Genomic DNA, 25,511 nt, shown 5'->3' with positions numbered 1-25,511 from the left:
GCCCCGCCTTCTCTTCGTTCATTGGCCATTAAAACCTGTCAGTCAGTAGAAATACAGTAAACCAATGAGTGCGCACCGCGTTAAAGAATTGATAAACATTTAAAACCACTTCCCACACTTGTTTTCAGTTAAGCGATGCTTGTTTTGCCGTAGTTAAAAAAAAAACCGCTACACCTCCGGTTTGTCTGGACAGACGACACATATGTTTTTAGTTTGTATTACCAGCGGTGACGTTTGAGACGTTAGCACGATGTGTGCGCTTTGATTGTTGTGTATTTGGAGGACAACGTGGTCGTTAAATTGGCACGTCAGGAGGACGTCCTGGTGATTTTGTTGCAAAAACTTCATACCACAAACATGCATAATAACCTATTCAGTGGCCTAGTGGTTAGAGCATGGGTGTCAAACTCTGGCCCGCCGGGCCAAATTTGGCCCTTGAGGCGATATCAAATTAACACTAAAGCTGGCCCGCCGATCCTACCGGGAGTCTTCCAAACGCCCGCCTCTTCCGGGACGCCACAAGGTGTGTGTGTGTGTGGGGGGGGGGGTTTGGTGGTAGCGGGGGTGTATTTTGCAGCGTCCCGGAAGAGTTAGTGCTGCAAGGGGTTCTGGGTATTTGTTCTGTTGTGTTTATGTTGCGTTACGGTGCGGATGTTCTCCCGAAATGTGTTTGTCATTCTTGTTTGGTGTGGATTCACAGTGTGGCGTATATTTCTAACAGTTTTAAAGTTTTTTATACTGGCACCCTCAGTGTAACCTGTATCGCTGTTGATGAAGTATGCATTGCATTCGCTCGTGTGTGCATACAGAAGCCGCACATATCTTGTGACTGGGTCTGAACGATGTTAGAATGGATGAAAAGCGGACGTGACGACATCTCGTAGAGTACGGTAAAGGTTAATTTGTTCAACCTTGGCCCGCGGCTTTGTTCAGTTTTAAATTTTGGCCCACTCTGTATTTGAGTTTGACACCCCTGGGTTAGAGTGTCCGCCCTGAGATCGGTAGGTTGTGAGTTCAAACCCCGGCCGAGTCATACCAAAGACTATAAAAAAATGGGACCCATTACCTCCCTGCTTGCCACTCAGCATCAAGGGTTGGAATTGGGGGTTAAATCACCAAAATGATTCCCGGGCGCGGCACCGCTGCTGCCCACTGCTCCCCTCACCTCCCAGGGAGTGAACAAGGGGATGGGTAAAATGCAGAGGACAAATTTCACCACACCTAGTGTGTGTGTGACAATCATTGGTACTTTAACTTAACAGTGTAGCCAGTGAACTCAAAACACTTCTTTGCTCTTACAATTGTGTGACTCATTCACACTAACAATGTCACATGCGTTATTTAATTCCTTTCAAATTGTATAAATATACATTCTAATGCTGGCCAATTACATGTAACACTATTATCATTATCACTCAAGAGTTTCACTCCTAATGGGCACATGAAACAAGTTGCTTTTTGAATGCACATACAATAAAACCGTTGATTTTGTACATTCAATATTTCACATTTGTCAGAAGGCACAACTTCTTTATTACCCTTATTTTGTGTATGCACTGTCATGTCAATGTTAGACTCTGCTGTATCTTAACTATTTGACCTCACCAAATGGCAGTTAGGAATAGAGTTAAAAAGTCATAAATGAAGACATTGAAACGCAGGCGTTTATGCAAATCAAATATCCTCCATATGTCAACAACACTGCTGATTTTAGGGATTCTGTTGCAAAACCGCTAGCCAAAGATCCTCTATGACAGTGGTCCCCAACCTTTTTGTAACTGCAGACCGGGCAACGCTTGAAAATTGGTCCCACGGACCAATTTTTTTTTTGTCATAAAAAAATACAATCATGTGTGCTTACGGACTGTATCCCTGCAGACTGTATTGATCTATATTGATATATAATGTAGGAACCAGAAATATTAATAACAGAAAGAAACAACCCTTTTGTGCGAATGAGTGTGAATGAGTATAAAAAAAAAAAAAGTATTATTATTTTTTTTAATTTCTTGTGCGGCCCGGTACCAATCGATCGCAGCCCACTGGCCGCAGCCCAGTGGTTAGGGACCACTGCTCTATGTGACAGGAGGCTGTGCTGTTTTTAGAATCGACTGCAAAAATCAGTCAAGGATCATCAACATGACAGATGTTTTCTCTATAGTTATACAATTAAATAAGGTACATGTTCACCAATATTACTTGTAAAATACATGTATTTACATTATAACTTTACATACAATTTCCAAGCAGGTACAATATTCTCTTGTCTGTTGACGCCTGTTTCCACAAAACATTGGAAGAGTTTGCCAGCACCTGCAGGTGTTTCTTTTCCTGCTCCGCTTCAGGTGCACTAAGTGAGATCAAGTTCAGATATTCTTAGGCGAAGTGCTGCTGAATCCAACGTGGGTCCAGTTTGAGGTTCCCTTAAATATACAGGAATGCTACTGCAAAACAAAATGGAAAATTGTAAAATAATAACATCATAATAAAAAACATGTGATTATCACACTTTTAAATTTCTATTAATCATGATTAATCGCAATAAAACACTCATTTGCATAATTTGAATTAACTTTTGTCATACAGAAAACACTTTTTAAATGTTTTACATGAACAAGTCATTTTTTTATGCTTGAAACCTGGTAACAGTTTTATCTATAGTCTAACTTTAGTGGTTAAGGTGAAGGAGCATGTGCGATCAAAGTAAATAGTATGATTAATCTGCCTTTATATATGATTAATGCAATATGTTTTGTGATCAATCGCATGAGTTAACTTTGACAGCCTAAAAACATATACTGTAAACCTTAGCAAAAAATAATTTATACTATATGAAAATTCTTCTCAGGGCATTTTTGGTGAATTGACACCGAATGGAGCTCTGTTAACATGCATTTCTGTATATTAAAGCTTATGGAAACTGTGTCTTACTCTGCTGGCGTGTGTCTGGTGATGCTCCACGTCTTCTCCCAACAGGAAGCGGCCTCTTTTCTCCTGCCCAGCTTCCACAGCACCTCCCCACACCAGAGCCCTGCACCCACACACTCTACACAGGGGAAAACAAGATGCTATTAGGTTTACAGCAATCAATTGTCTTATCAATAACTGAAATATGTGCAAACTATGAAATATTGTATTACTTTAGATTCACATCCTCAGAGTATTATTACTCTATAATATTCTCAATTTGCAAGCTATGCGATGCAATATGAGAGCTGCCTTTACAGAATATTGTGGCTGTAGTTTGCAGATTTGTGCAAGCACTGTTTCAAATAGTTTTCTCCTCCCTGCAGCTAAGGATTGTAACCAAAATATAAGAAACAGCACTCGGTATGATGCAATGCAGTTCTACACTATTGCACACTGCAAGCACAATGATAAAACACCTGTATTTTCTACCTGGGAAAGCCTGTAGGCCGAGCTGGAGGTCTCTCAGTGCGTTTCTGGGCTCGTCTGACTGCATGAAGCTAATGCCCCTCCAAGCTAGCGAGATTCCTTTCAACCTCTGTAGGACTCCAAGATCTGCTCTTTGTTCATTAACCATGTCTGCGCTGGGAACTTGAGGTCGGCCACCTAAAAGTAAAACAGGTGAGCTTCTCTCTCCGTAGACAATATACAATGGAACGTCGATTTACGAATTTAATTGGCTCTTGAACAGGGTTCGTAAATCAAAAAGTTTGTATATTGAAGCAAAGTTCCCAATGAGAAACATTGTAAATATGAATATTAAGTTGCAGCCTCGACATAAGTCCCTGTTTTAGTTAAGGTTTGCACACTTTCAACACACTGAAGTGCTATACAGTGCTGTATATCAAACAAACACAACAAGGAGCTGATCAATCAACTGTTGCTTTATCAACAAGCTAAAACAACAACGACAAGCTAAACTGTGCTGTATGCACTGCTCTGCCAACACGCACACTCAAGTCCCTTTGGTGCCCTCACATACGACCAGAAGTCACAAAAATCCTTAACTGTAACAACCACATCGCTACAATAATAAACAGTTTAAAAAGCAAAATCCACTTACATTACATTAACATTGGCATCCCAAGAGAAGCGAAAAGAGCACACAGAGGGATTAACATTGGCATCCCAAGAGAAGCGAAAAGAGCACACAGAGGGGGAACAGGAGAGTGTATGTCTGTGTGCTCTTGGGAGAGGTCCCGTTGAACGAGAGGCAGTCTTCTCCGCCACTGTGAAATAAGTCCGCTTTGGCATCTTTATCCCAGAAAAGTTAGTTCTCATCACAATTACACACTTGTTTTGGTACAAACCTAGCTTCCTCATTCTCTTCAATACCAGCAAGCACAAAATGGCTACCAGCGGTACACAAATTAATGAATGAAGCGTTAGTACACAGAGACATAGTTCATACACACAGGCATATTTGACGAGATCTAACAGCTTGTAAAAACTGAAATGTTCGCAAATAGAGGGGTTCGTAAATCAAGGTTCCACTGTACATGCATGTCTGAAGCTTCCAACAAGTACTTGCCTTTCTCTCTGAAGTGCATCTTCACCAGCAGGTTGATACATCTATAAATCCCAATACAGTCTCAGGTTGGTAGAATAAAGACATGGTAGAAGACATGCTGCCTCACAAACCTTGTGTAGTGAATTACAGCATGTTTCCAGTCCTGCTGGTGACAGTGACTATGACCATGAAGGAGGTAAGCCGCGCCCGTCCAAAGTAACATCGCCACCTTGTCGTCTCCGCCAGTGCACACATCTGCAGCTTCCCCGTCCTCCAGCACAACCTTCTCGGGAAGAAGATCCAGTGTTGTGGTGATGACTTCGTCACACAACGTCAGGCAATCCAAGGGCCGCTGGGCCATGAGCAGGGCGGCGCCGGCCTCCAGGTAAAGTTCAGGTAGCCTGGGAAGGTGAGATTCCTCAGGACAGACCTGAGAAAGCACACAAGACATATTTATCAACACAACCAGTGAAGGGTTGATTAAGTTGGGACAATTCTATGCTTTCAACATTTTTAAGTTCTAGCATGAGTACACACAGCAAAGTCTATATGATTAGGTTTGATTTGGCCAAACACTGACCTCAACCTATTAAACAACTTTGGGGTGAACTAAATCAGACATTGCGACCCTCAGGTGCAGCATTAGTAACCCCTGACCTCATGAATGTGTTTCTGGATGGCACACTCCAAGTTTATGGAAAATATTCCCACTTTTTACTTACAATAGGTCAAATGATCATGTGTTACAATATTGCGTAGTATGGACGGGCGATATGGTCTAACATCTATATCGCAATATACAGTGCATTCGGAAAGTATTCACAGCGCTTTACTTTTTCCACATTTTGTTATGTTACAACAGTTTTGTCCTCAAAATTTTACAGACAATACCTCATAATGATAATGTGAACAGTTTTTTCAGGGTTTTTTTTTGTAAAAGTCTTACAGTGTTTGCTCAATACTTTGTTGATGCACCTTTGGCAGCAATTACAGTCTTAAGTCTTTTTGAATACGATGCCACAAGCTAGGCACACCTATTTTTGGGCAGTTTCACCCCTTCCCTTTGAAGCACCCCTAAAGCTCCATCAGACTGGATGGGAAGGATTGGTTTTCATTCAGGATGTCTCTACATTGCTGCATTCACAATATGACAACAATATTAACAGCTCTATTGTCGGCCATATTTATATAATTCGTATCGTATGCCTATATCGCGCAACCCTATTGCCGAGGTGTATAAAGTGTTTGGTCTTACTCCGTGCTGGTCAGAGTGAAGAGCAGCCAACAGGTCCAGATAATGTTCTACACCTTCTGACACTCTGCAGAGAAAGACATACATCATCATGTCAAAGATGCCTAATCAGAATTTTAAAGTAGTGACAAAAAATGTATTTCTGAGTTCAAACTGTTAATACACCACAGGGGGTGTCCTGGCTGATCCACCAATATTAGGGGTCAAAGTCAGAGTTAATTTTTAACTGACCCTCCTTTTGGTATTATTTCTACCAGTGGTATGGAGAGAAATGTATGTTTTTGCAACCACACAAACAAGATTTGCAACAAAAAATATTCAAAAATATATATTTTTAAATCAAAAAAAGTTTTGGATGTAAATTTTTTGGGTTACAAATCTTTGGGGATTACCAATGTTTTTTTCAGGTTACAAATGTTTTTGTTTTGGTTACAAATCTTTTTTTTTTTAGTTAAAAAAAATATGTTTTAGTTTTATGGAAGTTAAATCTTAACCAAAAAAACATTTTGTTACTAAAAAATTATATTCAACCCAAAAAATTATTTACAACCCAAAAGATTATTTACAAATAAATAATAAATATATATAATAAAATAATAAAATAAATATATATTTTTTTAAATCTATTATCAGGGTCTCTGCAGTTTTCAACAAGTCAAATTTAAGACTTCAAAAATTTTTTTAAGACCATGATGGATTAAATTTAGGACAATTTAACATCCATATAGACAGAAAAGAACAGAAACATGAATAAAATAGGGTAAACTATATGAATTCATACACTGCTCTTTCACATTGGAAAATAACATTCTTATAATAACAAAAAACCAGAAGCCTCTCTACTTTTAACTAACATTGTTTTGAAATGGTAAAATAAATATTGGCAACCATCGTCAGAGACATTTTTCTGATTTGATATGAAATTCCAATGCCTTCATGCCCAATGTTCCAGGTTTCAAAGTGTTTCTTGCAGAAGCGGCTGTATGCTTCCTATCAAGTATTTTCATGTGATGTCAACAACCAAAAAGCCGGCCATTGTACATGCTAAGCAATATATTGTCTGTGGGAGGGACTGTGAGCATCTCTACTAAAACTAAAATATATTACCTTTGCATTTTTTTAACTGTCACATAAAACATCCACAGTACTACTGTGCCCAAAGTTGTGAAAGTTGAACAGCTACAGTACTTTAGTTCTATTTTGTGGGTAAAACCGCCACATTTAAAAGTTAGACGGATGTTTATGCATTTGAAAAAAAAAAAATGGTATTACATTTTCAAAATCTTTTTTGTCAATGTTTTATGAGATTTTAATAGCATTTTAGAAATAACTTAAATTATTGGATTTTACCCTTTCAAGGCATTTTAAGACCTAATTATATACTTTTGTTTGCAAATTGTTTTGGGATTGAAAATACATTTTTTGTTTGTTTGCATGAAAAGAAACTTCTTCTATAGGGTGGGGCCTATTTATCAAACGTTTCATGAAATTACTTATTACAGTGAACCTTGATTTACGGACTTTTAGATCGTGCCAAATATGCCTTGGTGTGCTAACCATGTCTCTGTGTAAGAACGCTTCATTCATTAATTAATTTTGACACCCGCCTGCAGCCATTTTGTACCGCAGGGCTCCGCATCACTTACTGCGCAGTACATTACACTGATAGTCAATTCTCAGCGCTTCAGCGTGTGTGCCGTTTCTGTGTTTTTTTATACTTTTGACAAGTTTTTTTTCCATTTTGCTCACTCAATAGGAGTCCCCAAAAGACAACAGACCAGCATGGCAAAAAGGAGGGAATCTCTGTTGAGTTTTAAAAATAAATAAATTTGCGAGGAGTACGTTGATGGCGCTCACCAGTGTGGAAGAATCGACAACGCAGGCTTCGTACCACACCAAGTTTTAATTGTGATAAGACACAACTTTTCTGGAAAAAGATGCTAAGGCAGATTTATTTCACAGCAGAGGAGAAGACTAGAGTTCAGCGGCGCCTTTTCGAAGAGGACACACACCCAGCCCCTTCTTTCTCTTTAACTCCTCCTTTGCCAATGTTAATGTACCGTATTTTTCGGATTATAAATCGCTCCGGAGTATACGTCGCACCGGCCGAAATGCATAATAAAGAAGGAAAAAAACATATATGTCGCACTCCAGTATAAGTCGCATTTTTTGGGGAAATTTATTTGATAAAATCCAACACCAAGAATAGACATTTGAAAGGGAATTTTAAATAAATAAAGAATAGTGAACAACAGGCTGAATAAGTGTACGTTATATGACGCATAAATAACCAACTGAGAACATGCCTGGTATGTTAACGTAACATATTATGGTAAGAGTCATTCAAATAACTATAACATATAGAACATGCTATACGTTTACCAAACAATCTGTCAGTCCTAATCGCTAAATCCGATGAAATCTTCCTCAGTGTCGCTTCTAAACAACTCTGCCAACTCCAAAGGTAGACAATGCGCCGCTTCCTATTGCCGTTTTCTGCTGCATATTTCACTACGTCCAGCTTGTAACCTGCAGTATATGATTTCCTTTTCGGTGCCATTTTTGTTCAGCCCTTCTCAGTTTTTATAAGTTACCGCCAATGTTGAAATGATCCATTTTCATAGCTACGGAAGTAGTAGCAGGTAGCATCTTTTTTTTCCCACAATGCACGTCTGCCATGACCCACAATGCACTTCTGCCAGGACCCGCCCCGCCAAATTTTTATTGGTTGACGTGTGTGACGATTGCTGATATACGCCTAGTCTCTTACGTGAATTAGATAAATAATATTATTTGATATTTTACGGTAATGTGTTAATAATTTCACACATACGTCGCTCCAGAGTATAAATCGCACCCCCGATTTATAATCCGAAAAATACGGTAAGTGAATTTTCCTTTTTTTTTAAAATGGTTATTATTATATCAATATGGTTGTTAAAGTTAAGGATTTTTGTGATTTCTGATAGTTTGTGAGGGCATCCAAGGGACGAGTGTGTGTCCACGTGTTGGCAGAGCAGCTGCATACAGAACAGCAGCTTGTTATTAAATAAAAGTTGATCCATTACTCCTTGCTATGTTTGTTTGATATACGGTACTATATAGCACTTTATATTGTGTTGAAAGTGTACAAAGATTCACAAACATATGGACTTTTGTCGAGGCTGGAACCCATTGATCATGTTTACATTGTTTTTTTTATGGAAAAATTTGCTTCACTATACGAACTGTTCGATTTAAGAACCCTATTCAAGAACCAGTTGAGTTCGTAATTCGAGGTTCCACTATATTTTAAAGCAAAATGATTAGACATGCTTTATTAACAGCTGTGTGAGTTTAGAAGAGTCGTACTATGGAATGATACTGACTTTGACTGCAGGACACACTTCTGGGCCAAACTGTGAAGAACACAAAAGGCAGACGGGACGGAGAGCAGGCTGCTCAGTGTTTGGCTCCGTAGTAGTAAGGACGGGGAGACGACATGATCACAACTCATAACTGGCTTGTCGGGCAACATAAGTGTCTGTAGGACAAAAACATATTTTCGATTTTCACAAAAAACCCCAATCGTTATATGTGTAGTGGTGGTTTACCAACCGAGTGCAGCAAACGAAGGGCTTGAATCTCGGCTTCTGCGTTGCCCAGGCGTCTGAAGAGGAGCACACTCTGGTATAGAGCACAAACACATTGGGAGTCTGTCTCCAGCGCTGTCCTGTAGCACTGTAGTGCCATCTGAGGGCGACCCTATACAAAAAAAAAACATCTACAGAACACCCCTTATCCGTGCAATTATTTTCTGTATGCGCAGACTTGGAAGCCATCTTACTGAGTGGGCTAGACAGGACCCAGACAGGAGGTGTGTGTATGCCACAAGAATTCTGGGAGCGGGCAGCGAGGAAGCAGCCTGCAGATCAGTTATTGCCTTTGCGCTTTGACCCTCATTCAGCTTTTCTGCACCTGAATGCATCAGGGAAAGCAGCAGGACATTATCAAACAGTTAGGAAGTCATCAAACTACAAGAGCTGTTAAAAAAAGTCTGTCTTTATGAAAATAAAACATAAGGACTTGGAGTTTGGGAATGAAAACAATATATCTCAATTTAATGTTTGCTTCCGCTGCATGTGTTAGTCCCGTTCACAAAAATTCTGGGTACACAGGTTGCTAACATTGTACATTGTGGGGATGTTGGCAAATTACGCTTTCAGTAATCCTTCAATTTAAAGTTATATAATACATGAGAGGGGCAAAATATTACAAACAGCTCTCAGTATGATGTAGTACAACTGTGAAATTCAACCACAATAATACATTAAAATGACATGTCAAACAACACTGAATATCATTATATTTGTATCAACGAAAGATTTAAAATGTTTCTCGTACTGGATCCAGGGCCAGCCCCTGCAAAAACACTTGCGACCGGTCACTTCAGTAGCTGATCAACAACGTGGTGGTCGTCATGCTCTACAGGCGTTTGCTTGTTCTACTTCAATGGACTTTGTTTCTGCTAAACGTTTATTTAGCGGTGAGTCAACACGTACGTTGTAAAAGTTTTAATTGAGTTTAGCAGCATCGCGGGCACATCCATTTAAAAGCCCCTAGAGGTCATTGCGAATCTGGCATCGCTTGAAACGCCCTCGTCATGACAGATTTAGAATCAGTCAGAATCAGAAATACTTTATTAATACCAAGGGAAAATTGCGATTTTCAGCAAAATCTCGTTCAACAGAACAGTGAAGTAATTTTTTTTTATATAGCGCTTTTCTCTAGTGACTCAAAGCACTTCACATAGTGAAACCCATTGTCTAAGTTACATTTAAACCAGTGTGGGTGGCGCTGGGAGCAGGTGGTTGAAGGACACAACGGCAGTGACTCAGATGGCGAAAGCGGGGATCGAACCAGGAACCCTCAAATTGCTGGCAAGGCTGCTTTAACAACCAAGCCATGCCATCCCACGAACAGGAACGCTGACGGGTCTGCCAACTTCCAGCACCCCTTTTATGGCCCTATTTCTAAAAGGACTGTACCGGTACTATTTAAGTCTATATTGTAGCTGAATCTTTTTCCGAAAGAGAACATGTCTAAACATTTGTATTTTCATAGTTTTTGCCCCATCAATTGTACTTTGATTGCTTTTTTAATAATGCTAAAGGAGATATATAAAGCAGATGGTGAATATGTTTCTTTCCTCTTGAACCTATCAAGGTACTTTGGACATTACCTGGAATATAAACACATGACTCTTGAGCATATTGGGTGGAAGTGAATTGGAGTTGACAACGTGTTCTTTTTGTTTAGTGTTCATATGTGATTATTTAAAGGAGCCCTATGTAATAATGTGGCCAGAAATGGTAATGCAATCCCAGTCAAAATTCTGTAGTCCCCTCTCCTTGACTGAGGTTGCCAGATACGCAGCCAAATCCAGCTCGATCGACTGGGCTACTCCAAGGAACTTCAAACTTCCACTGCCTCTTACTAGGAGTTGAGGTGCTGGGACCATAATAGCTGAATAGACAAGCGTTTTGTCAATAACAAATCTCTAACCAACAGGGCCATAATAGCTGAATAGACAAGCGTTTTGTCAATAACAAATCTCTAACCAACACATTTTACACGGTAATTAGGCTATTTTCAGGAAGAAGTACATCATGCCTGCGTACAATATCACAACAAATGGCAATCATATGGTTATTGTCAGTACTATCGTAAAACAAAGACTAAAACAAACGCTAGCAATGGTTATACTGTTGAAAATAAGTAGAGCATGCTTAGCAGCCTAATGTACGCCCAAAACTAAAGAGGAGACACTTTACCAAGGTATGCCTATACACTACACGAATGAGGACTTATTTTATTATGTGATTTGGCTGTCTCCATACGTTTCACATTGCCATGATGACAGCCATGCTAATGTTGGAACCCATTTCCTCAGCGTATCAGCATATTGAGAATGAAATAAGCACTGACATCACCCATATCTACATAGCTTTTATTTGTCGAAAATATATCTTTCCCTGTCAGTTGGAATACACATCGACATACAGGCTAACGGGCATATGTAACCCCCGTTAGTCTATATGTCGATGTGTCATTGACCGGGCTCGCATACTAAGCATTACACTAGGAGCGAAGCATCACACTAAGCATTTGTTGCATGACAATACTAGCTTTGTCTGTATTGGATAATATAGTTTACATATGAAATGTCCATTTCCATTTATTACAAGTAATAAGAAAACGTAAATGCCTGACTTTAGAGATGTCCGATAATATCGGACTGCCGATATTATCGGCCGATAAATGCTTTAAAATGTAATATCGGAAATTATCGGTATCAAAATTATCGGTATCAAAATTATCGGTATCGGTTTCAAAAAGTAAAATGTATGACTTTTTAAAACGCCGCTATGTACACGGACGTAGGGAGAAGTACAGAGCGCCAATAAACCTTAAAGGCACTGCCTTTGCATGCCGGCCCAGTCACATAATATCTACATACAAGTGAATGCAAGCATACTTCATCAAGAGCCATACAGGTCACACTGAGGGTAGCCGTATAAACAACATTAACACTGTTACAAATATGCACCACACTGTGAACCCACACCAAACAAGAATGACAAACACATTTCCGGAGAACATCCGCACCGTAACACAACATAAACACAACAGAACAAATACCCAGAACCCCTTGCAGCACTAACTCTTCCGGGACGCTACAATATACACCCCCCGCTACCCCCTACCCCGCCACCTCAACCCCGCCCTCCCCAACCCCGCCTACATCAACCTCCTCATGCTCTCTCAGGGAGAGCATGTCCCAAATTCCAAGCTGCTGTTTTGAGGCATGTTAAAAAAATAAAAATAATGCACTTTGTGACTTCAATAATAAATATGGCAGTGCCATGTAGGCATTTTTTTCCATAACTTGAGTTGAATTATTTTGGAAAACCTTGTTACATTGTTTAATGCATCCAGCGGGGCATCACAACAAAATGAGGCATAATAATGTGTTAATTCCACGACTGTATATATCGGTATCGGTTGATATCGGAATCGGTAATTACGAGTTGGACAATATCTGAATATCGTATATCGGCAAAAAAGCCATTTTCGGACATCTCTACCTGACTTACCTATCAAGGAGGAAATTATCAAGGAGGAAATTATCAAGTATGGCGTCAGATGAAAAAATCTTCCACGCCTTCAATCGTCTCCATCTTTCAAAGGCATCCCGATACAAATCCTTCTTTTGTTCCTGGCTTTGTCATGAATAAGTTGAGAATCGTAACGAGGCCTTTTAGATTTACTAAGGTCTGACATGTTTAGTAACTTTACCAGTGGCAGTAGCTAGACGAAGTTGGCGGTGCATAACTGGCAACTTCGACGTGACACACTCACGGACTTTCTAGTTGGTCCAACGGTTGAGGGCGGGACATCTAAATGAAAACAATAACAGTATTTCGGGGCTGTAAATCTAATTTTGAAATGAGCATATCCCGGCTGAACTACTGTTATCAGTTATAGAGGTATTCGAAAAGAACATTATTTAGTAAACCCTTTTGACATATCAGGGCCATTTAATGATGACTTGACATGAAATGATTACATATGGATCCTTTAAAGTAAATACAAATATTTTCATAACTTGTAAAACATCAATAAAACGTGATTTTCTGAAATGTAATTCTAAATGTACTTAAATTGCCTTTTCATAGGTTGTGTCTTTTACGCACACACTGGTCGCCAAGAGTAATACAGTAAATCCTCAATTATCTATGTTAATTGGCTCCGGGCCTGCCAGTGGTAAATGAATTTTCGCAAAGAAGGAGTCAATAACTATAAATTATAAAACACTGTTTAAGACTTTGTAAATATGGTTATTCACCTTAAGAAAGCCCTCTAGACATAAAATAATGCCCACATAGTCAACTTTACAAGCCGCATACTTCAAAGCGTAATAGGGCGAAGGACAACTGTATTACAATACTCACTGGGCTGCAGTCAGCTCTAGAGCCCCTAGTGTGTTAAAAAAATTATATTAAAGACCTAAATGGGGCCACAAACAAAATCTTGTTTAGGGCCACAAAAAGCCTGACTGGATCATTTTAGCGACAGAATGTCTATGAAGGTATTTCAAGTATGTCCCACCTTTTGTGATCAAAGTGCAAATTTGCAATAATTCAAGAAAACGTCTTGGTTCCATCACCAACAGTGGAATGTTTGAATTTGTTTGCCTCAAAATGCTTGGCATGTCTTGATCAACTCCAGTAGACAGAGAAGAAAATTCCTCCTGCAGGACAGACAAAAATAGCTTAATTCTTCAATGTATTTATTAGGGGTGTCAAATTATCACTTTAATTGTGATCAATTAATTACAGTCATATTCAGCACGTTATGTTTTTTAATCACGTTAATATAATTCTTAATCTCTAACGTTACCGTCTCTGTATGCCAGCAAGTTATCTCGCCTTTTTGTGCTTGACTGAGTGCAACAACAATACCACCATATGACACAAAGATAACATGTAGTCACTGCAAAAAAGAGGTCTCACTCTGTCACAAGACTGATGTTAGTGGCTTTATATTATGGGGATAGGATGAATTATATCTAACAAATAGTGTATTATATTCACAAAAACCTTTAAGACATACTGTATCAGAAGTGTGTCTATGGTTGGTATACGTTTAAATGTTGTCTTGTTTTCAGAATAGAGTAGACCAGTGGTTCTCAAATTTGTTTCATTCAGCACCATCACAGAAAACACTTTGCTCTCCAAGTACCACCATAATGACCAACATTAAAATACAGTAGCGTAGTAGGCCTAACTATTCATTAAAAACGAGGCAGAGGTTTTATTTAACAAGTATTTTTAATATTTGTGGCCACTTGAACATTAAACACAGTTTGAACAGTAACACTGTGATTGAATATAGGAAAAAAAAAACATTTTCAATATTTTTTTATTTAATATACTGTATATTGTAACAGATTGGGTCCTATGTTATGTTCCACGTGTAGTTTATTTATTGTTTAACAGATGTTGTTTCCAATGGCCTTGAAGGCCCTGTTACGTGCAGCATTCCCTGCCAATGTGTTCTGCCTGTTGATTGGCTGCGAGGCTGAGAAAGGGCAGGCGTAAGCGAAGAATGTCGAGAACATTCGGTTCCCATGCGTGCTGGGTAAGAGAAATTACAAAGTAAGACGGTTCTTAATTGTTTATTTTGGCATCTACTACGGCCTACAGTAGTCGGATGGTAACGACTTTCATTTAGGATGATAAACCTTTGATAACGGCTCGAGTCACGTCATTACAATATCAAATTCAGCGATTCTTTGGCATACCACTATAAGGAGCCCACCATAGTTTGAGAATCATTAGAGCAGACAATACGTTTTTTTTCCGTATCAATTACAGCCACTTGTTTTGTTTATATATCTATCTTTACAATAATGAAATTAATTTAAATGATCATACTTCAAGTCAAGGGCTTTTTTCAGCATTTTTAGGTGAGATTAAAAAAGGAGTAATTAATTACAGATCATAATTAACTAAGCGCTCATATTTTCAATCGCTTTACATCACTAATATTTATTTAATTCAGAGTAGACTCAGCACACAATAGAAGAAAGGTCCTGCTTACCTGATGCCCTTCTATTGTTTGAAGAGAACAGTTGGCCAACCAGACTGCCCATTGTACACAGAGAAGCTTCTGTATACAAGATTTCATCGTTTCACTGCTTTCCACTGACTGGAGAACTGTACGCCAAAACACAGGTGAATGAAAAGCCACCGGGTCTGATCCTGTCAGCATGAGAACTGCGTGAAAAAAGTTGGACTAAATTCAAAGTGACAATAACATGGTGTATTTTGCTTATGTAGTCATTTCATATACAGAACTGACCTCTGTCCATAGTTTGTGTGAGGAGCGTCTGAGCCTCTGACACCTCAGAGAGCACAATGGACAGCAGGCACACATTGTACACTGCACTCAACTCCAACTGACAGTGATCTTCAAGAGGAGGAAGACCTGCAGAAGCAGATTGAGAATAAAGAAGTTAATCAATGAGGATTGACAGCAAAAGTATGCTGTAAGGTGAGGTACCTTGTATTTTTCTTATGAGTTTGCAAAACTCTGACAGCAACAATCTGGTGTGGTTCTGGTCTCTGTTTTGTAACTAAAAAGGTCAAACAAATGGTCAAATGTCAAACATATTATTTGGGCAAAAGAAGACAATAAAAAAGATAATATACAATATAAATTTGGTCGACAATAAAGCTTTTAATATTATCCTCATATCGTGATAATGCATGTTAATGACACATTCCAGCTGTGTCCCACAACATAGCATCCTCGCCAGCAGTTAACATCCTTCCAAAGCGCGACACTGCGAGTCATTAATCCTCACCTCCATGGCAGCAAATAAACAGTTTCCCACAAGTTTTAATATCCCTGGAGGGCAAGGAACAACTAAACATGCTAGACTACACACCGTAGCAGGATGCAAGAGGCCATGCTAACCGCTTAGCTAGAGCTCTTGAATGTAAACAGGAATGGGCGGCGTGATACAAATATTGAACAGTAACGATACCAAGTATAGTAGCAGTAATCAGAATATGGTTAAGACTACAGTAATTAGATCGATATTCTTTATCGGAAAATCTTTTTTTGTCATTTTTGTTGTTGTTTGAAAACTTAGGAAAGAAGTCACAGAAAGAAAAGAAAGACACAGGAGGACTTTAAGTGCAAAAACCAGAGGATTTAAATCAGAGCCAATGGTAGTTATGTTTAGTAATTTTTGCTCTATTTACGTTATTTTTCTCAAAATATCAAATTTAATAAAAAGGAAATAAAGAAATAATATGGGTTTGATTAATAAATATTACATTTATATTGTAACGCCAACATCCTGTGTATTTGCCTGATCATAATTGTGATCAAAAATTTAATCATTCAATGATGTTGAAAATTTGAAGTATCAGTATTGGTATAACCAATACTGCCCCTGTAACTACTTGGTGTCACACTGTGGTGAGGGATGTCTTGTCTTGGGTTTTTTTTGTCTTGTGAATTTAATGTTTTAGTTTAAAAAGTAATTCTCATTTTGTTTCAGGTCACTTGCCCTTCCTCTTATTTCATCAGTCTGACGTCATCCCTGATCACTGATTGTTTCCACCTGTTCCCCATTACCCCCATGTGTCTTATAAGTCCACGCCTCCCTTTGTTCTGTGCCAGAATGTCTCGTTGTATCGTGCATCATGCCCAAGCCTTGTCTCGTCTTGTCCTGAGTTATCCAGCTCCTGAATATCCAAGTTGGTATTTTGAGTTTTCCTTTTCTCCTCTTAAGCAGAGTGATTTTTTGTTTGTAAAGTTTTCAAGTTAAAGTGGTGAGTTCAGTTTACTTTTACAGTCTCTTCTTTTCCTCATTTTTGAGTGACTTTTTGTTAATTATTTTTCTAGACCAGAAACCGTGTAGAAGCATTATAGCCCATTGTTTTTCCCTCCTTCTGGAGTGTTTATTGTTGTTTAAATTTCATAGTTATATTCCTCGCTAGTGTAGTTAGATTGATATTTTTGTTTCCTCCTTTCGGAGTGATTTTCGGTTTGTTCACTTTTTGTGAAACCTTTTCGCCCATTTGTCAGAGTTTATAGCCATTGTTGTATTGCCCTGACTCAAGAGGTGAAAAGTGAATATTTCAAAATAAAAGTCTGACGGATTGTTCTCCACTCTGCATCTGAGTACGATTCTTGACCAGGCCTGACACTTAGTATTGGATCGATACCCAAATTTGAAAGTGTAGATGAAACCATGTTACAACAGAACGCAAACTGCTTTTAACTGTTAACTAACTATTATATTAATAATAGTTCAGAGGAAATAATACAACCTGAAATGACACAATGTTATCATATACGTCAAAAGCCAACTTATGTGCCTTTGTAACCCGTTTTGGAAATAGTTTTATCGTGATATATATCGTATCACAGGAGGTTGCAATATATGTACTGTATATATGTATAGCGATATAGATTCTTGGCCGTATTGCCCATCCCTATCAACTACTTGCTGGTCTATGCATTGTATGTACAGTGAGTACTAGCGTATATGCATATGTCTATTAGGGGTGTGGGGAAAAATCGATTCGAATCGCGATTCTCACGTGCGATTCAGAATCGATTAATTTTTTTTAAATCGATTTTTTTTAATTTTATTTAAATACATTTTTTTTTTTTTTTTTTTTTAATTAGCAATCCAACAAAACAATACACAGCACTACCATAACAATGCAATCCAATTCCAAAACCCCCCGCCATCAGTGTGTGAATGTGTGTGTGAATGGGTAAATGTGGAAATACTGTCAAAGTGCTTTGAGTACCTTGAAGGTAGAAAAGCGCTATACAAGTACAACCCATTTATCATTTATCATTTATGCTCATAGACTTAGATTGGTCAGATCTAGTCTCGCAGCTGGTGCCAAAACCCCAAATATTTATACACCAATATTATATTATACTGAGGTTTATACTAAGTTTATGAGCATGAACTGATGAAACCTACTCAGATAAGAGGCGAAACGTCTTCTAAGACAAACCAAACAGTCCAGTTGCGATCGATTGAATGACCTGAGATTATATGCATATACAGCAGTGGTAGGCCGTGCGTTTCCCACCTAGGACTTCAGTGATGTCCGACTTCAAAGATTACCTCTCAAAATACCATAATTGATGTCACCACATGACCATTGCTGGAGAAATACTATACAGAAACACATTTACGCACTACTGGGCATTGATCACCTCAACAGTGTACAACACGGGTTATTTTCTGGCGCATTTAAAAATCAATAAACCCGCATCAGCAATTAAAACATATCTTATGCGATGCTGTCAAAATTAAAATTGCAAAAAACATTAAATGTGAAAAATTAAAGAAATAAAATATTTTAACTCAATCCTTAGCACCCATTCGACGCTGTATTAGCCAGTGGTACCCCTCGTAGTTTGTTGATTTGAGTGGAAATGGTGGGCATTTCCCCATTGGATCGCCGACATCGTCTCACAATATGTAGTTTCTCTTTAAATATCCTTCTTGAAAAAGGCCTTGCAAATATATATCTGCCACCTAATGTACATTTTGTTCTCATTCTTTGTGGGTCAACACTTCTTGCTTCCTGCTAAATTGCAATTTGTGATTGGATACTCACTTTGGAATGACGAGTATCCAATCACAGTCTCGTTAACATCAGGCTACCTAGATAGGCTACTGTCAACAACTTGTGATCTGATTGGCCATCGCAACTGTCTTATCAACTGTATGTGTTCTCAAATTCATCCGCTAACGCAGTGGTCCCCAACCACCGGTCCGGGGACTGGTACCGGTCCATGACGCAATTGCTACCGGGTCGCACAGAAAAAAAAATTAATTTATAAACTACCACATTTTAACTTTTGCCTGTCCCACTAAACACACCAATAAGCTTGTTAATAGATGTATATTACAACTACTTTGTTATAGTACATGGGACAATGCACATTAATGGACATATAAAATGTTAATGTGCCAGATTGTAGCCAAAGGTGAATTTCCATCTGCAGTGCCCTACAGGGTCGATGTATATAGCAGGGGTTCTTAACCTTTTTGACCTCGGTACCCAACTTTTTCTATACAGAGGAGCCCGGGGACCACTCCAATATTAACACTAAATTTGTCATCTTATTCTTGATTTTGAGCCTATTCAATAATTATATCTAACCTACTTACAGTTTACTACCTTGTCAAATGATATAAAAGCATGTGTTAATCACAAAGATTATATTATCAATTTAACAAATAAAGGTCAGGCCGATTTGAAAAATAAGTACTAACCAAATAAAACAATACATTTACATACAATATGTTGTGCTAAAATAAATAAACTAAATTAATAATACATATGTTTCTTAACTAAATTGTCAATAAATTTACAGCGCAAATGAAAATACAGCTTCACCACTTTAGTCATAATTTTTGCGCTTAAGATATTTCTCTGACATTAGCGCCAGACTTCTTCTGTTTGTTTTACATTGTCATTACTGCCACAAGTGGTGGAAAAGTGTATTACAACTGAGTACCGCTGCTGCCTATACGGACCACAGCTGAAAAACACAAATATTACTGTGACAGTCTCCAGCTGTCGCTCGGGTTCTCATGACCATCATGTTGCGGGCAGGTTTAGACTTTCTTTATTTTGCAATAAAACAAAGTCTGTTGCGGATTGCTTTTCAGCACTTGCCGTTTCCTGCTCGCTCCTCCGCCTGCTTTTCAGCTTCGTCCGTCCCGCTTGCTTTTCAGCCGCGTCTGTCGTCGTCTGTCTCGGGCTCTCCTCCTTTCTCGCTCCGCGTCAGCTTCACTTTGGCTCCTTCCAGTCTCTCCCTCATCTGTCTCTGCTGCTCCCCTTTTCTTCAGCGAGAGGAGATTGGATGATCGTGCCCAGGTGCGCGGATCGCACACCTGGGCACGATTGCGGCGTCGCTCGCTCGCCGTCCACGCCTTTGCCGCCATCTTGGGCCGGGCCCCGGCGTGCCCTGCCTTGCTGCTCGCTCGCCGGCCCCGCCTCTCCACAGTCCACAGTCCTCCATCGCCAAACGCAAGCCGGGATTCCGACCGGCTGTGCGTACCCCCCCACCCCCTTTTTCCGAGGGAGCGGGAAATGAGGACGGCCATGTCCCTCTGTGGCCCCGGTCTTCTCTTTTTCTGTGTCTTCTTCCTTTTCCGCCTGTTCTTTTTTCCCCTCTTCATCTTCATCGTCTTTTTCTTGGTCTTTTTGGTCTTTTTCTTGGTCTTTTTCTTTGTCTTTTTGGTCTTTTTCTTTGTCTTCTTGGTCTTTTTCTTTGTCTTCTTGGTCTTTTTCTTTGTCTTCTTCGTCTTTTTCTTTGTCTTTGTCTTCTTGGTCTTTTCCTTTGTCTTCTTGGTCTTTTCCTTTGTCTTCTTCTTCTTCTTCAACTTTTTCTTTTTCTTCAACTTTTTCTTTTTCTTCAACTTTTTCTTTTTCTTCAACTTTTTCTTTTTCTTCATCTTTGTCTTTTTGGTCTTTTTCTTCATCACCTTCGGGGGTCCATTCGCCGCCCACCCCGGTTTTGTCCGCCAACACCTGCAGGAGCCTCAATTGTCGGCGGGACTCTTCAAGACGCTGGCGGCTGCCTGCCGCCAGTTCCGTGAACGCCCCCACGAGGCCCACAGGAGATCGTCCTCCCCCGCCTCCAATGGTCCAGCCACGTTGGGTGCCAAATGTGACAGTCTCCAGCTGTCGCTCGGGTTCTCATGACCATCGAGGAAAGACATGTTGCGGGCAGGTTTAGACTTTCTTTATTTTGCAATAAAACAAAGTCTGTTGCGGATTGCTTTTCAGCACTTGCCCTTTCCTGCTCGCTCCTCCGCCTGCTTTTCAGCTGCGTCCGTCCCGCTTGCTTTTCAGCCGCGTCCGTCCCGCTTGCTTTTCAGCCGCGTCCGTCCCGCTTGCTTTTTAGCCGCGTCCGTCCCGCTTGCTTTTCAGCCGCGCCTGTCGTCGTCTGTCTCGGGCTCTCCTCCTTTCTCGCTCCGTATCAGCTTCACTTTGGCTCCTTCCAGTCCCTCCCTCATCTCTCTCTGCTGCTCCCCTTTTCTTCAGCGAGAGGAGATTAGATGATCGTGCCCAGGTGCGCGGATCACACACCTGGGCACGATTGCGGTGTCGCTCCCGGCGCGCCCCGCCTCTCCGCTCGCTCGCCGTCCACGCCTCCTTGCCGCCATCTTGGGCCGGGCCCCGGCGTGCCCTGCCCTGCTGCTTGCTCGCCGGCCCCGCCTCTCCACAATTACATTCTAGGGGGGGCGCTCGCGGCTCAACACTGGTTAACCTATGGTTAAAGGCCTACTGAAATGATTTTTTTTTATTTAAACGGGGATAGCAGATCCATTCAATGTGTCATACTTGATCATTTCGCGATATTGCCATATTTTTGCTGAAAGGATTCAGTAGAGAACATCGACGATAAAGTTCGCAACTTTTGGTCGCTGATAAAAAAAAGCCTTGTCTGTACCGGAAGTAGCGTGACGTTGCAGGTTGAAGGGCTCCTCACATTTCCCCATTGTTTACACCAGCAGCGAGAGCGATTCGGACAGAGAAAGCGACGATTACCCCATTAATTTGAGCGAGGATGAAAGATTTGTGGATGAGGAACGTGAGAGTGAAGGACTAGAGTGCAGTGCAGGACGTATCTTTTTTCGCTCTGACCGTACCTTAGGTAAAAGGGCTCATTGGATTCCACACTTTCTCCTTTTTCTATTGTGGATCACGGATTTGTATTTTAAACCACCTCGGATACAATACTACTATCAGGAGACACCGAACCAAAGACTGGACCTGTAACTACACGGTCAATGCTGTGCCGCCTGTCGAAGCTTAGCAATGCTGTTGCTAACGACGCCATTGAGGCTAACTTAGCTACGGGACCTCGTCAGAGCTATGATAAAAACATTAGCGCTCCACCTACGCCAGCCCTCATATGCTCATCAACACCCATGCTCACCTGCGTTCCAGCGATCGACGGCGCGACGAAGGACTTCACCCGATCATGGATGCGGTCGGCGGCTAGCGTCGGATAGCGCGTCTGATATCCATGTCAAAGTCCTCCTGGTTGTGTTGCTGCAGCCACCTACAGCTTTCTTCTTTGCGGTCTCCATTGTTCATTAAACAAATTGCAAAAGATTCACCAACACAGATGTCCAGAATACTGTGGAATTTTGCGATGAAAACAGAGCTGTTTGTATTGGGATACAATGTGTCCGAATACTTCCGTTTCAACCATCGACGTCACGCGCAAACGTCATCATACATAGACGTTTTCAACCGGAAGTTTAGTGGGAAATTTAAAATTGCACTTTATAAGTTAACCCGGTCGTATTGGCATGTGTTGCAATGTTAAGATTTCATCATTGATATAAACTATCAGACTGCGTGGTCGGTAGTAGTGGGTTTCAGTAGGCCTTTAAGAAACACTGGTATACAGTATACAGTACATCAACATGCGGGGGACCTTCTCTTCGCAAAGAATTAGCCTAGGGCTGCCACAACTTCATTGTTATAGTGAGTTGATTTTTCATGCTCATTTATTTTTTTGCTGTTTTTATCTGCCACACGTGGAAAGCCGGTCCGTGAAAATAATGCATACAGTAAACCGGTCCTTGGTGGAAAAAAGTTGGGGACCACTGCGCTGGTCACGGGTGTGGCTCTGCTGATCTGCATAGCACCCCCGCGGCTCAAACCAGTGAGTATCCAATCACAGGACGCGTAAAGGTCACGTTCAATGTGAGGCCAGCTGGAAGGCCTTACTAATAACAACTCGTGATCTGATTGGCTATCGCAATTATCTATCAACTGTATGTGCCCGTTCACTTACAGTGCACAGACGCCCGCATTGTTGATTCTGAAGGTCCCGGGCAGATTTTGTACAGCATGGTAACATAAACTAGCTGAATTCTGATTGGATAAAAACTCTAACCTAAAAACAACAGCACTGGAAGGAGCATAATATGACATGAAAAGAGTATGGATCATTTTAGATATTAAGAGAAAGTAAATAAAAAAAATGTTTTATCTTTAATTATGATCATGATTTCTGGTTATGTTAAGCAAGCAGAGAAGGCCTTGCTGGCACTGACGGCATACCACTGAAATACAGTGTCCTTGTACACTTCATTATTAACCATAACAGTTTGATTGATTGATTGAGACTTTTATTAGTAGGTTGCACAGTGAAGTACATATCCCGTACAATTGACCACTAAATGGTAACACCCGAATAAGTTTTTCAACTTGTTTAAGTCGGGGTCCACTTAAATTGATTCATGATACAGATATATAATATCATCATAATACAGTCATCACACAAGATAATCACATTAAATTATTTACATTATTTACAATCCGGGGTGTGGAGGGGGGGGTTATGTTTGGTTGTTATCATCAGTCATCAACAATTGAGAACAGAGAAATGGATATTGGAACAGTGTAGGTCTGACTTGGTAGGATATGTACAGCAAGTAGTAGTAGTAGTAGTAGTAAGAGAGAGAGAGAGAGAGAGAGAGAGAGAGAGAGAGAGAGAGAGAGAGATCAGAAGGCATAAGAAAAAGTATCTGCATTTGATTGTTTACATTTGATTATTAACAATCCGGGGAGGGAGTTAGTTTAGGGTTAGGTGTACTTTATTGCGGTTTTGAAGGAGGATAGAGATGCCCTTTCTTTTATACCTGTTGGGAGCGCATTCCATATTGATGTGGCATAGAAAGAGAATGAGTTAAGACCTTTGTTAGTTCGGAATCTGGGCTTAACGTGGTTAGTGGAGCTCCCCCTGGTGTTGTGGTTATGGCGGTCATTTACGTTAAGGAAGTAGTTTGACATGTACTTCGGTATCAGGGAGGTGTAGCGGAGTTTATAGACTAGGCTCAGTGCAAGTTGTTTTACTCTGTCCTCCACCCTGAGCCAGCCCACTTTGGAGAAGTGGGTAGGAGTGAGGTGGGATCTGGGGTGGAGGTCTAGAAGTAATCTGACTATCTTGTTCTGGGATGTTTGGAGTTTAGATTTGAGGGTTTTGGAGGTGCTAGGGTACCAGGAGGTGCATGCGTAATCGAAAAAGGGTTGAACGAGAGTTCCCGGCAGAATCTTCATGGTGCTTTTGTTGACCAAAGAGGAGATTCTATAGAGAAATCTCGTTCGTTGGTTGACCTTTTTGATTACCTTGGTTGCCATTTTATCACAGGAAAGATTAGCCTCTAGAATGGAACCTAGGTAGATGACCTCATCTTTCCTGGTGATAACAATGTCACCCACTTTTATAGTGAAGTCATTGACTTTCTTAAGGTTGATGTGGGACCCAAATAGGATGGATTCCGTTTTACCCAAGTGTATGGATAGCTTGTTGTCAGTGAGCCAGGTGCAAGTTCTACAGAGTTCAGCACTGAGCATAACATGACATGAAAAGAATATGAATAATTTTAGATATTTAGGGAAAGTAAATAAAAAAATAATTTTGTCTTTATAGGCTCCAGCGCCCCCCGCGACCCCGAAGGGAATAAGCGGTAGAAATGGATGGATGGATGGATGATCATGATTTCTGGTTATGTTAAGCAAGCAGAGAAGGCCTTGCTGGCCCTGACGGCACACCAATGATATACAGTGTCCTTGTACACTTCATTAATAACCATAACAGTTCAATAAACCATCAAGTACAATGCATTTCTACAACAATCTAATACTGTAAACACCAATACAGTATGCATCCTTTATACCTGTTGCAAAACACGCGCTACGTTTACAGCACATAGTAGTATGCTACTGTTTTTCTGTACATTTTTATTCCCGTGGAGCTATTTAGAGCTGAGAAGACGCTAAAGGAGGTCATTTAACTTACCTGCCATTTGTTTACGAGTTCGTTGTTCTCTTGTATCCAAGTGTCTGATAATTCAGAAGGTGACTGTTGTCGTTTCGTGGACATTAGTACAACTTTTTAACTTTCCCTCGTTTGTCAAACAACCGGAAGTGCTGATCCGGAAGTAAACATTGATAGATCCATGTAGTAGCTTCTGCCCCCTTGTGGCTGATAATTAAAATAAAAAAAATCACCAATTTAAAAAAATAATAATAATAATAACACTAGATGGCGCCAGAGTACTTTAATGACGTGTTGCTGGTATTTCTGTTCTACGATTCCCTTCACCGAGCACATTTAATAATGCTTGCATGAATGTGTCCCCCCCCCACCCCA

The 25,511-nt window shown here is 40.2% G+C and overlaps 1 protein-coding gene across 2 annotated transcripts; it reads right to left on the bottom strand.

The window, feature by feature from the left end:
- Window positions 1–1,531: 1,531 nt before the first annotated feature.
- fancg (FA complementation group G) lies at window positions 1,532–25,511 on the bottom strand. 2 transcript variants are annotated; one of them, XM_062049550.1, is made up of 14 exons: window positions 25,158–25,511; window positions 15,837–15,909; window positions 15,636–15,761; window positions 15,375–15,535; window positions 13,881–14,022; window positions 9,556–9,686; window positions 9,327–9,473; window positions 9,098–9,252; window positions 5,733–5,796; window positions 4,609–4,907; window positions 4,499–4,539; window positions 3,400–3,573; window positions 2,932–3,046; window positions 1,532–2,444 (listed from the first exon to the last, which is right to left on the bottom strand). In XM_062049550.1, exons 1-14 carry the CDS (start codon window positions 25,239–25,241, stop codon window positions 2,351–2,353), a joined length of 1,806 nt encoding a protein of 601 aa, XP_061905534.1. In that variant the 5' UTR covers window positions 25,242–25,511; the 3' UTR covers window positions 1,532–2,350. The 2 variants fall into 2 exon arrangements, with proteins under 2 accessions (XP_061905534.1, XP_061905533.1); XM_062049549.1 differs by having other exon boundaries at window positions 1,534–2,444; window positions 15,375–15,550.

Source organism: Entelurus aequoreus, linkage group LG06, assembly GCF_033978785.1.
Source record: "Entelurus aequoreus isolate RoL-2023_Sb linkage group LG06, RoL_Eaeq_v1.1, whole genome shotgun sequence".
NCBI lineage: Eukaryota > Metazoa > Chordata > Actinopteri > Syngnathiformes > Syngnathidae > Entelurus > Entelurus aequoreus.
This window is presented reverse-complemented; position numbering and strand designations above follow the sequence as displayed.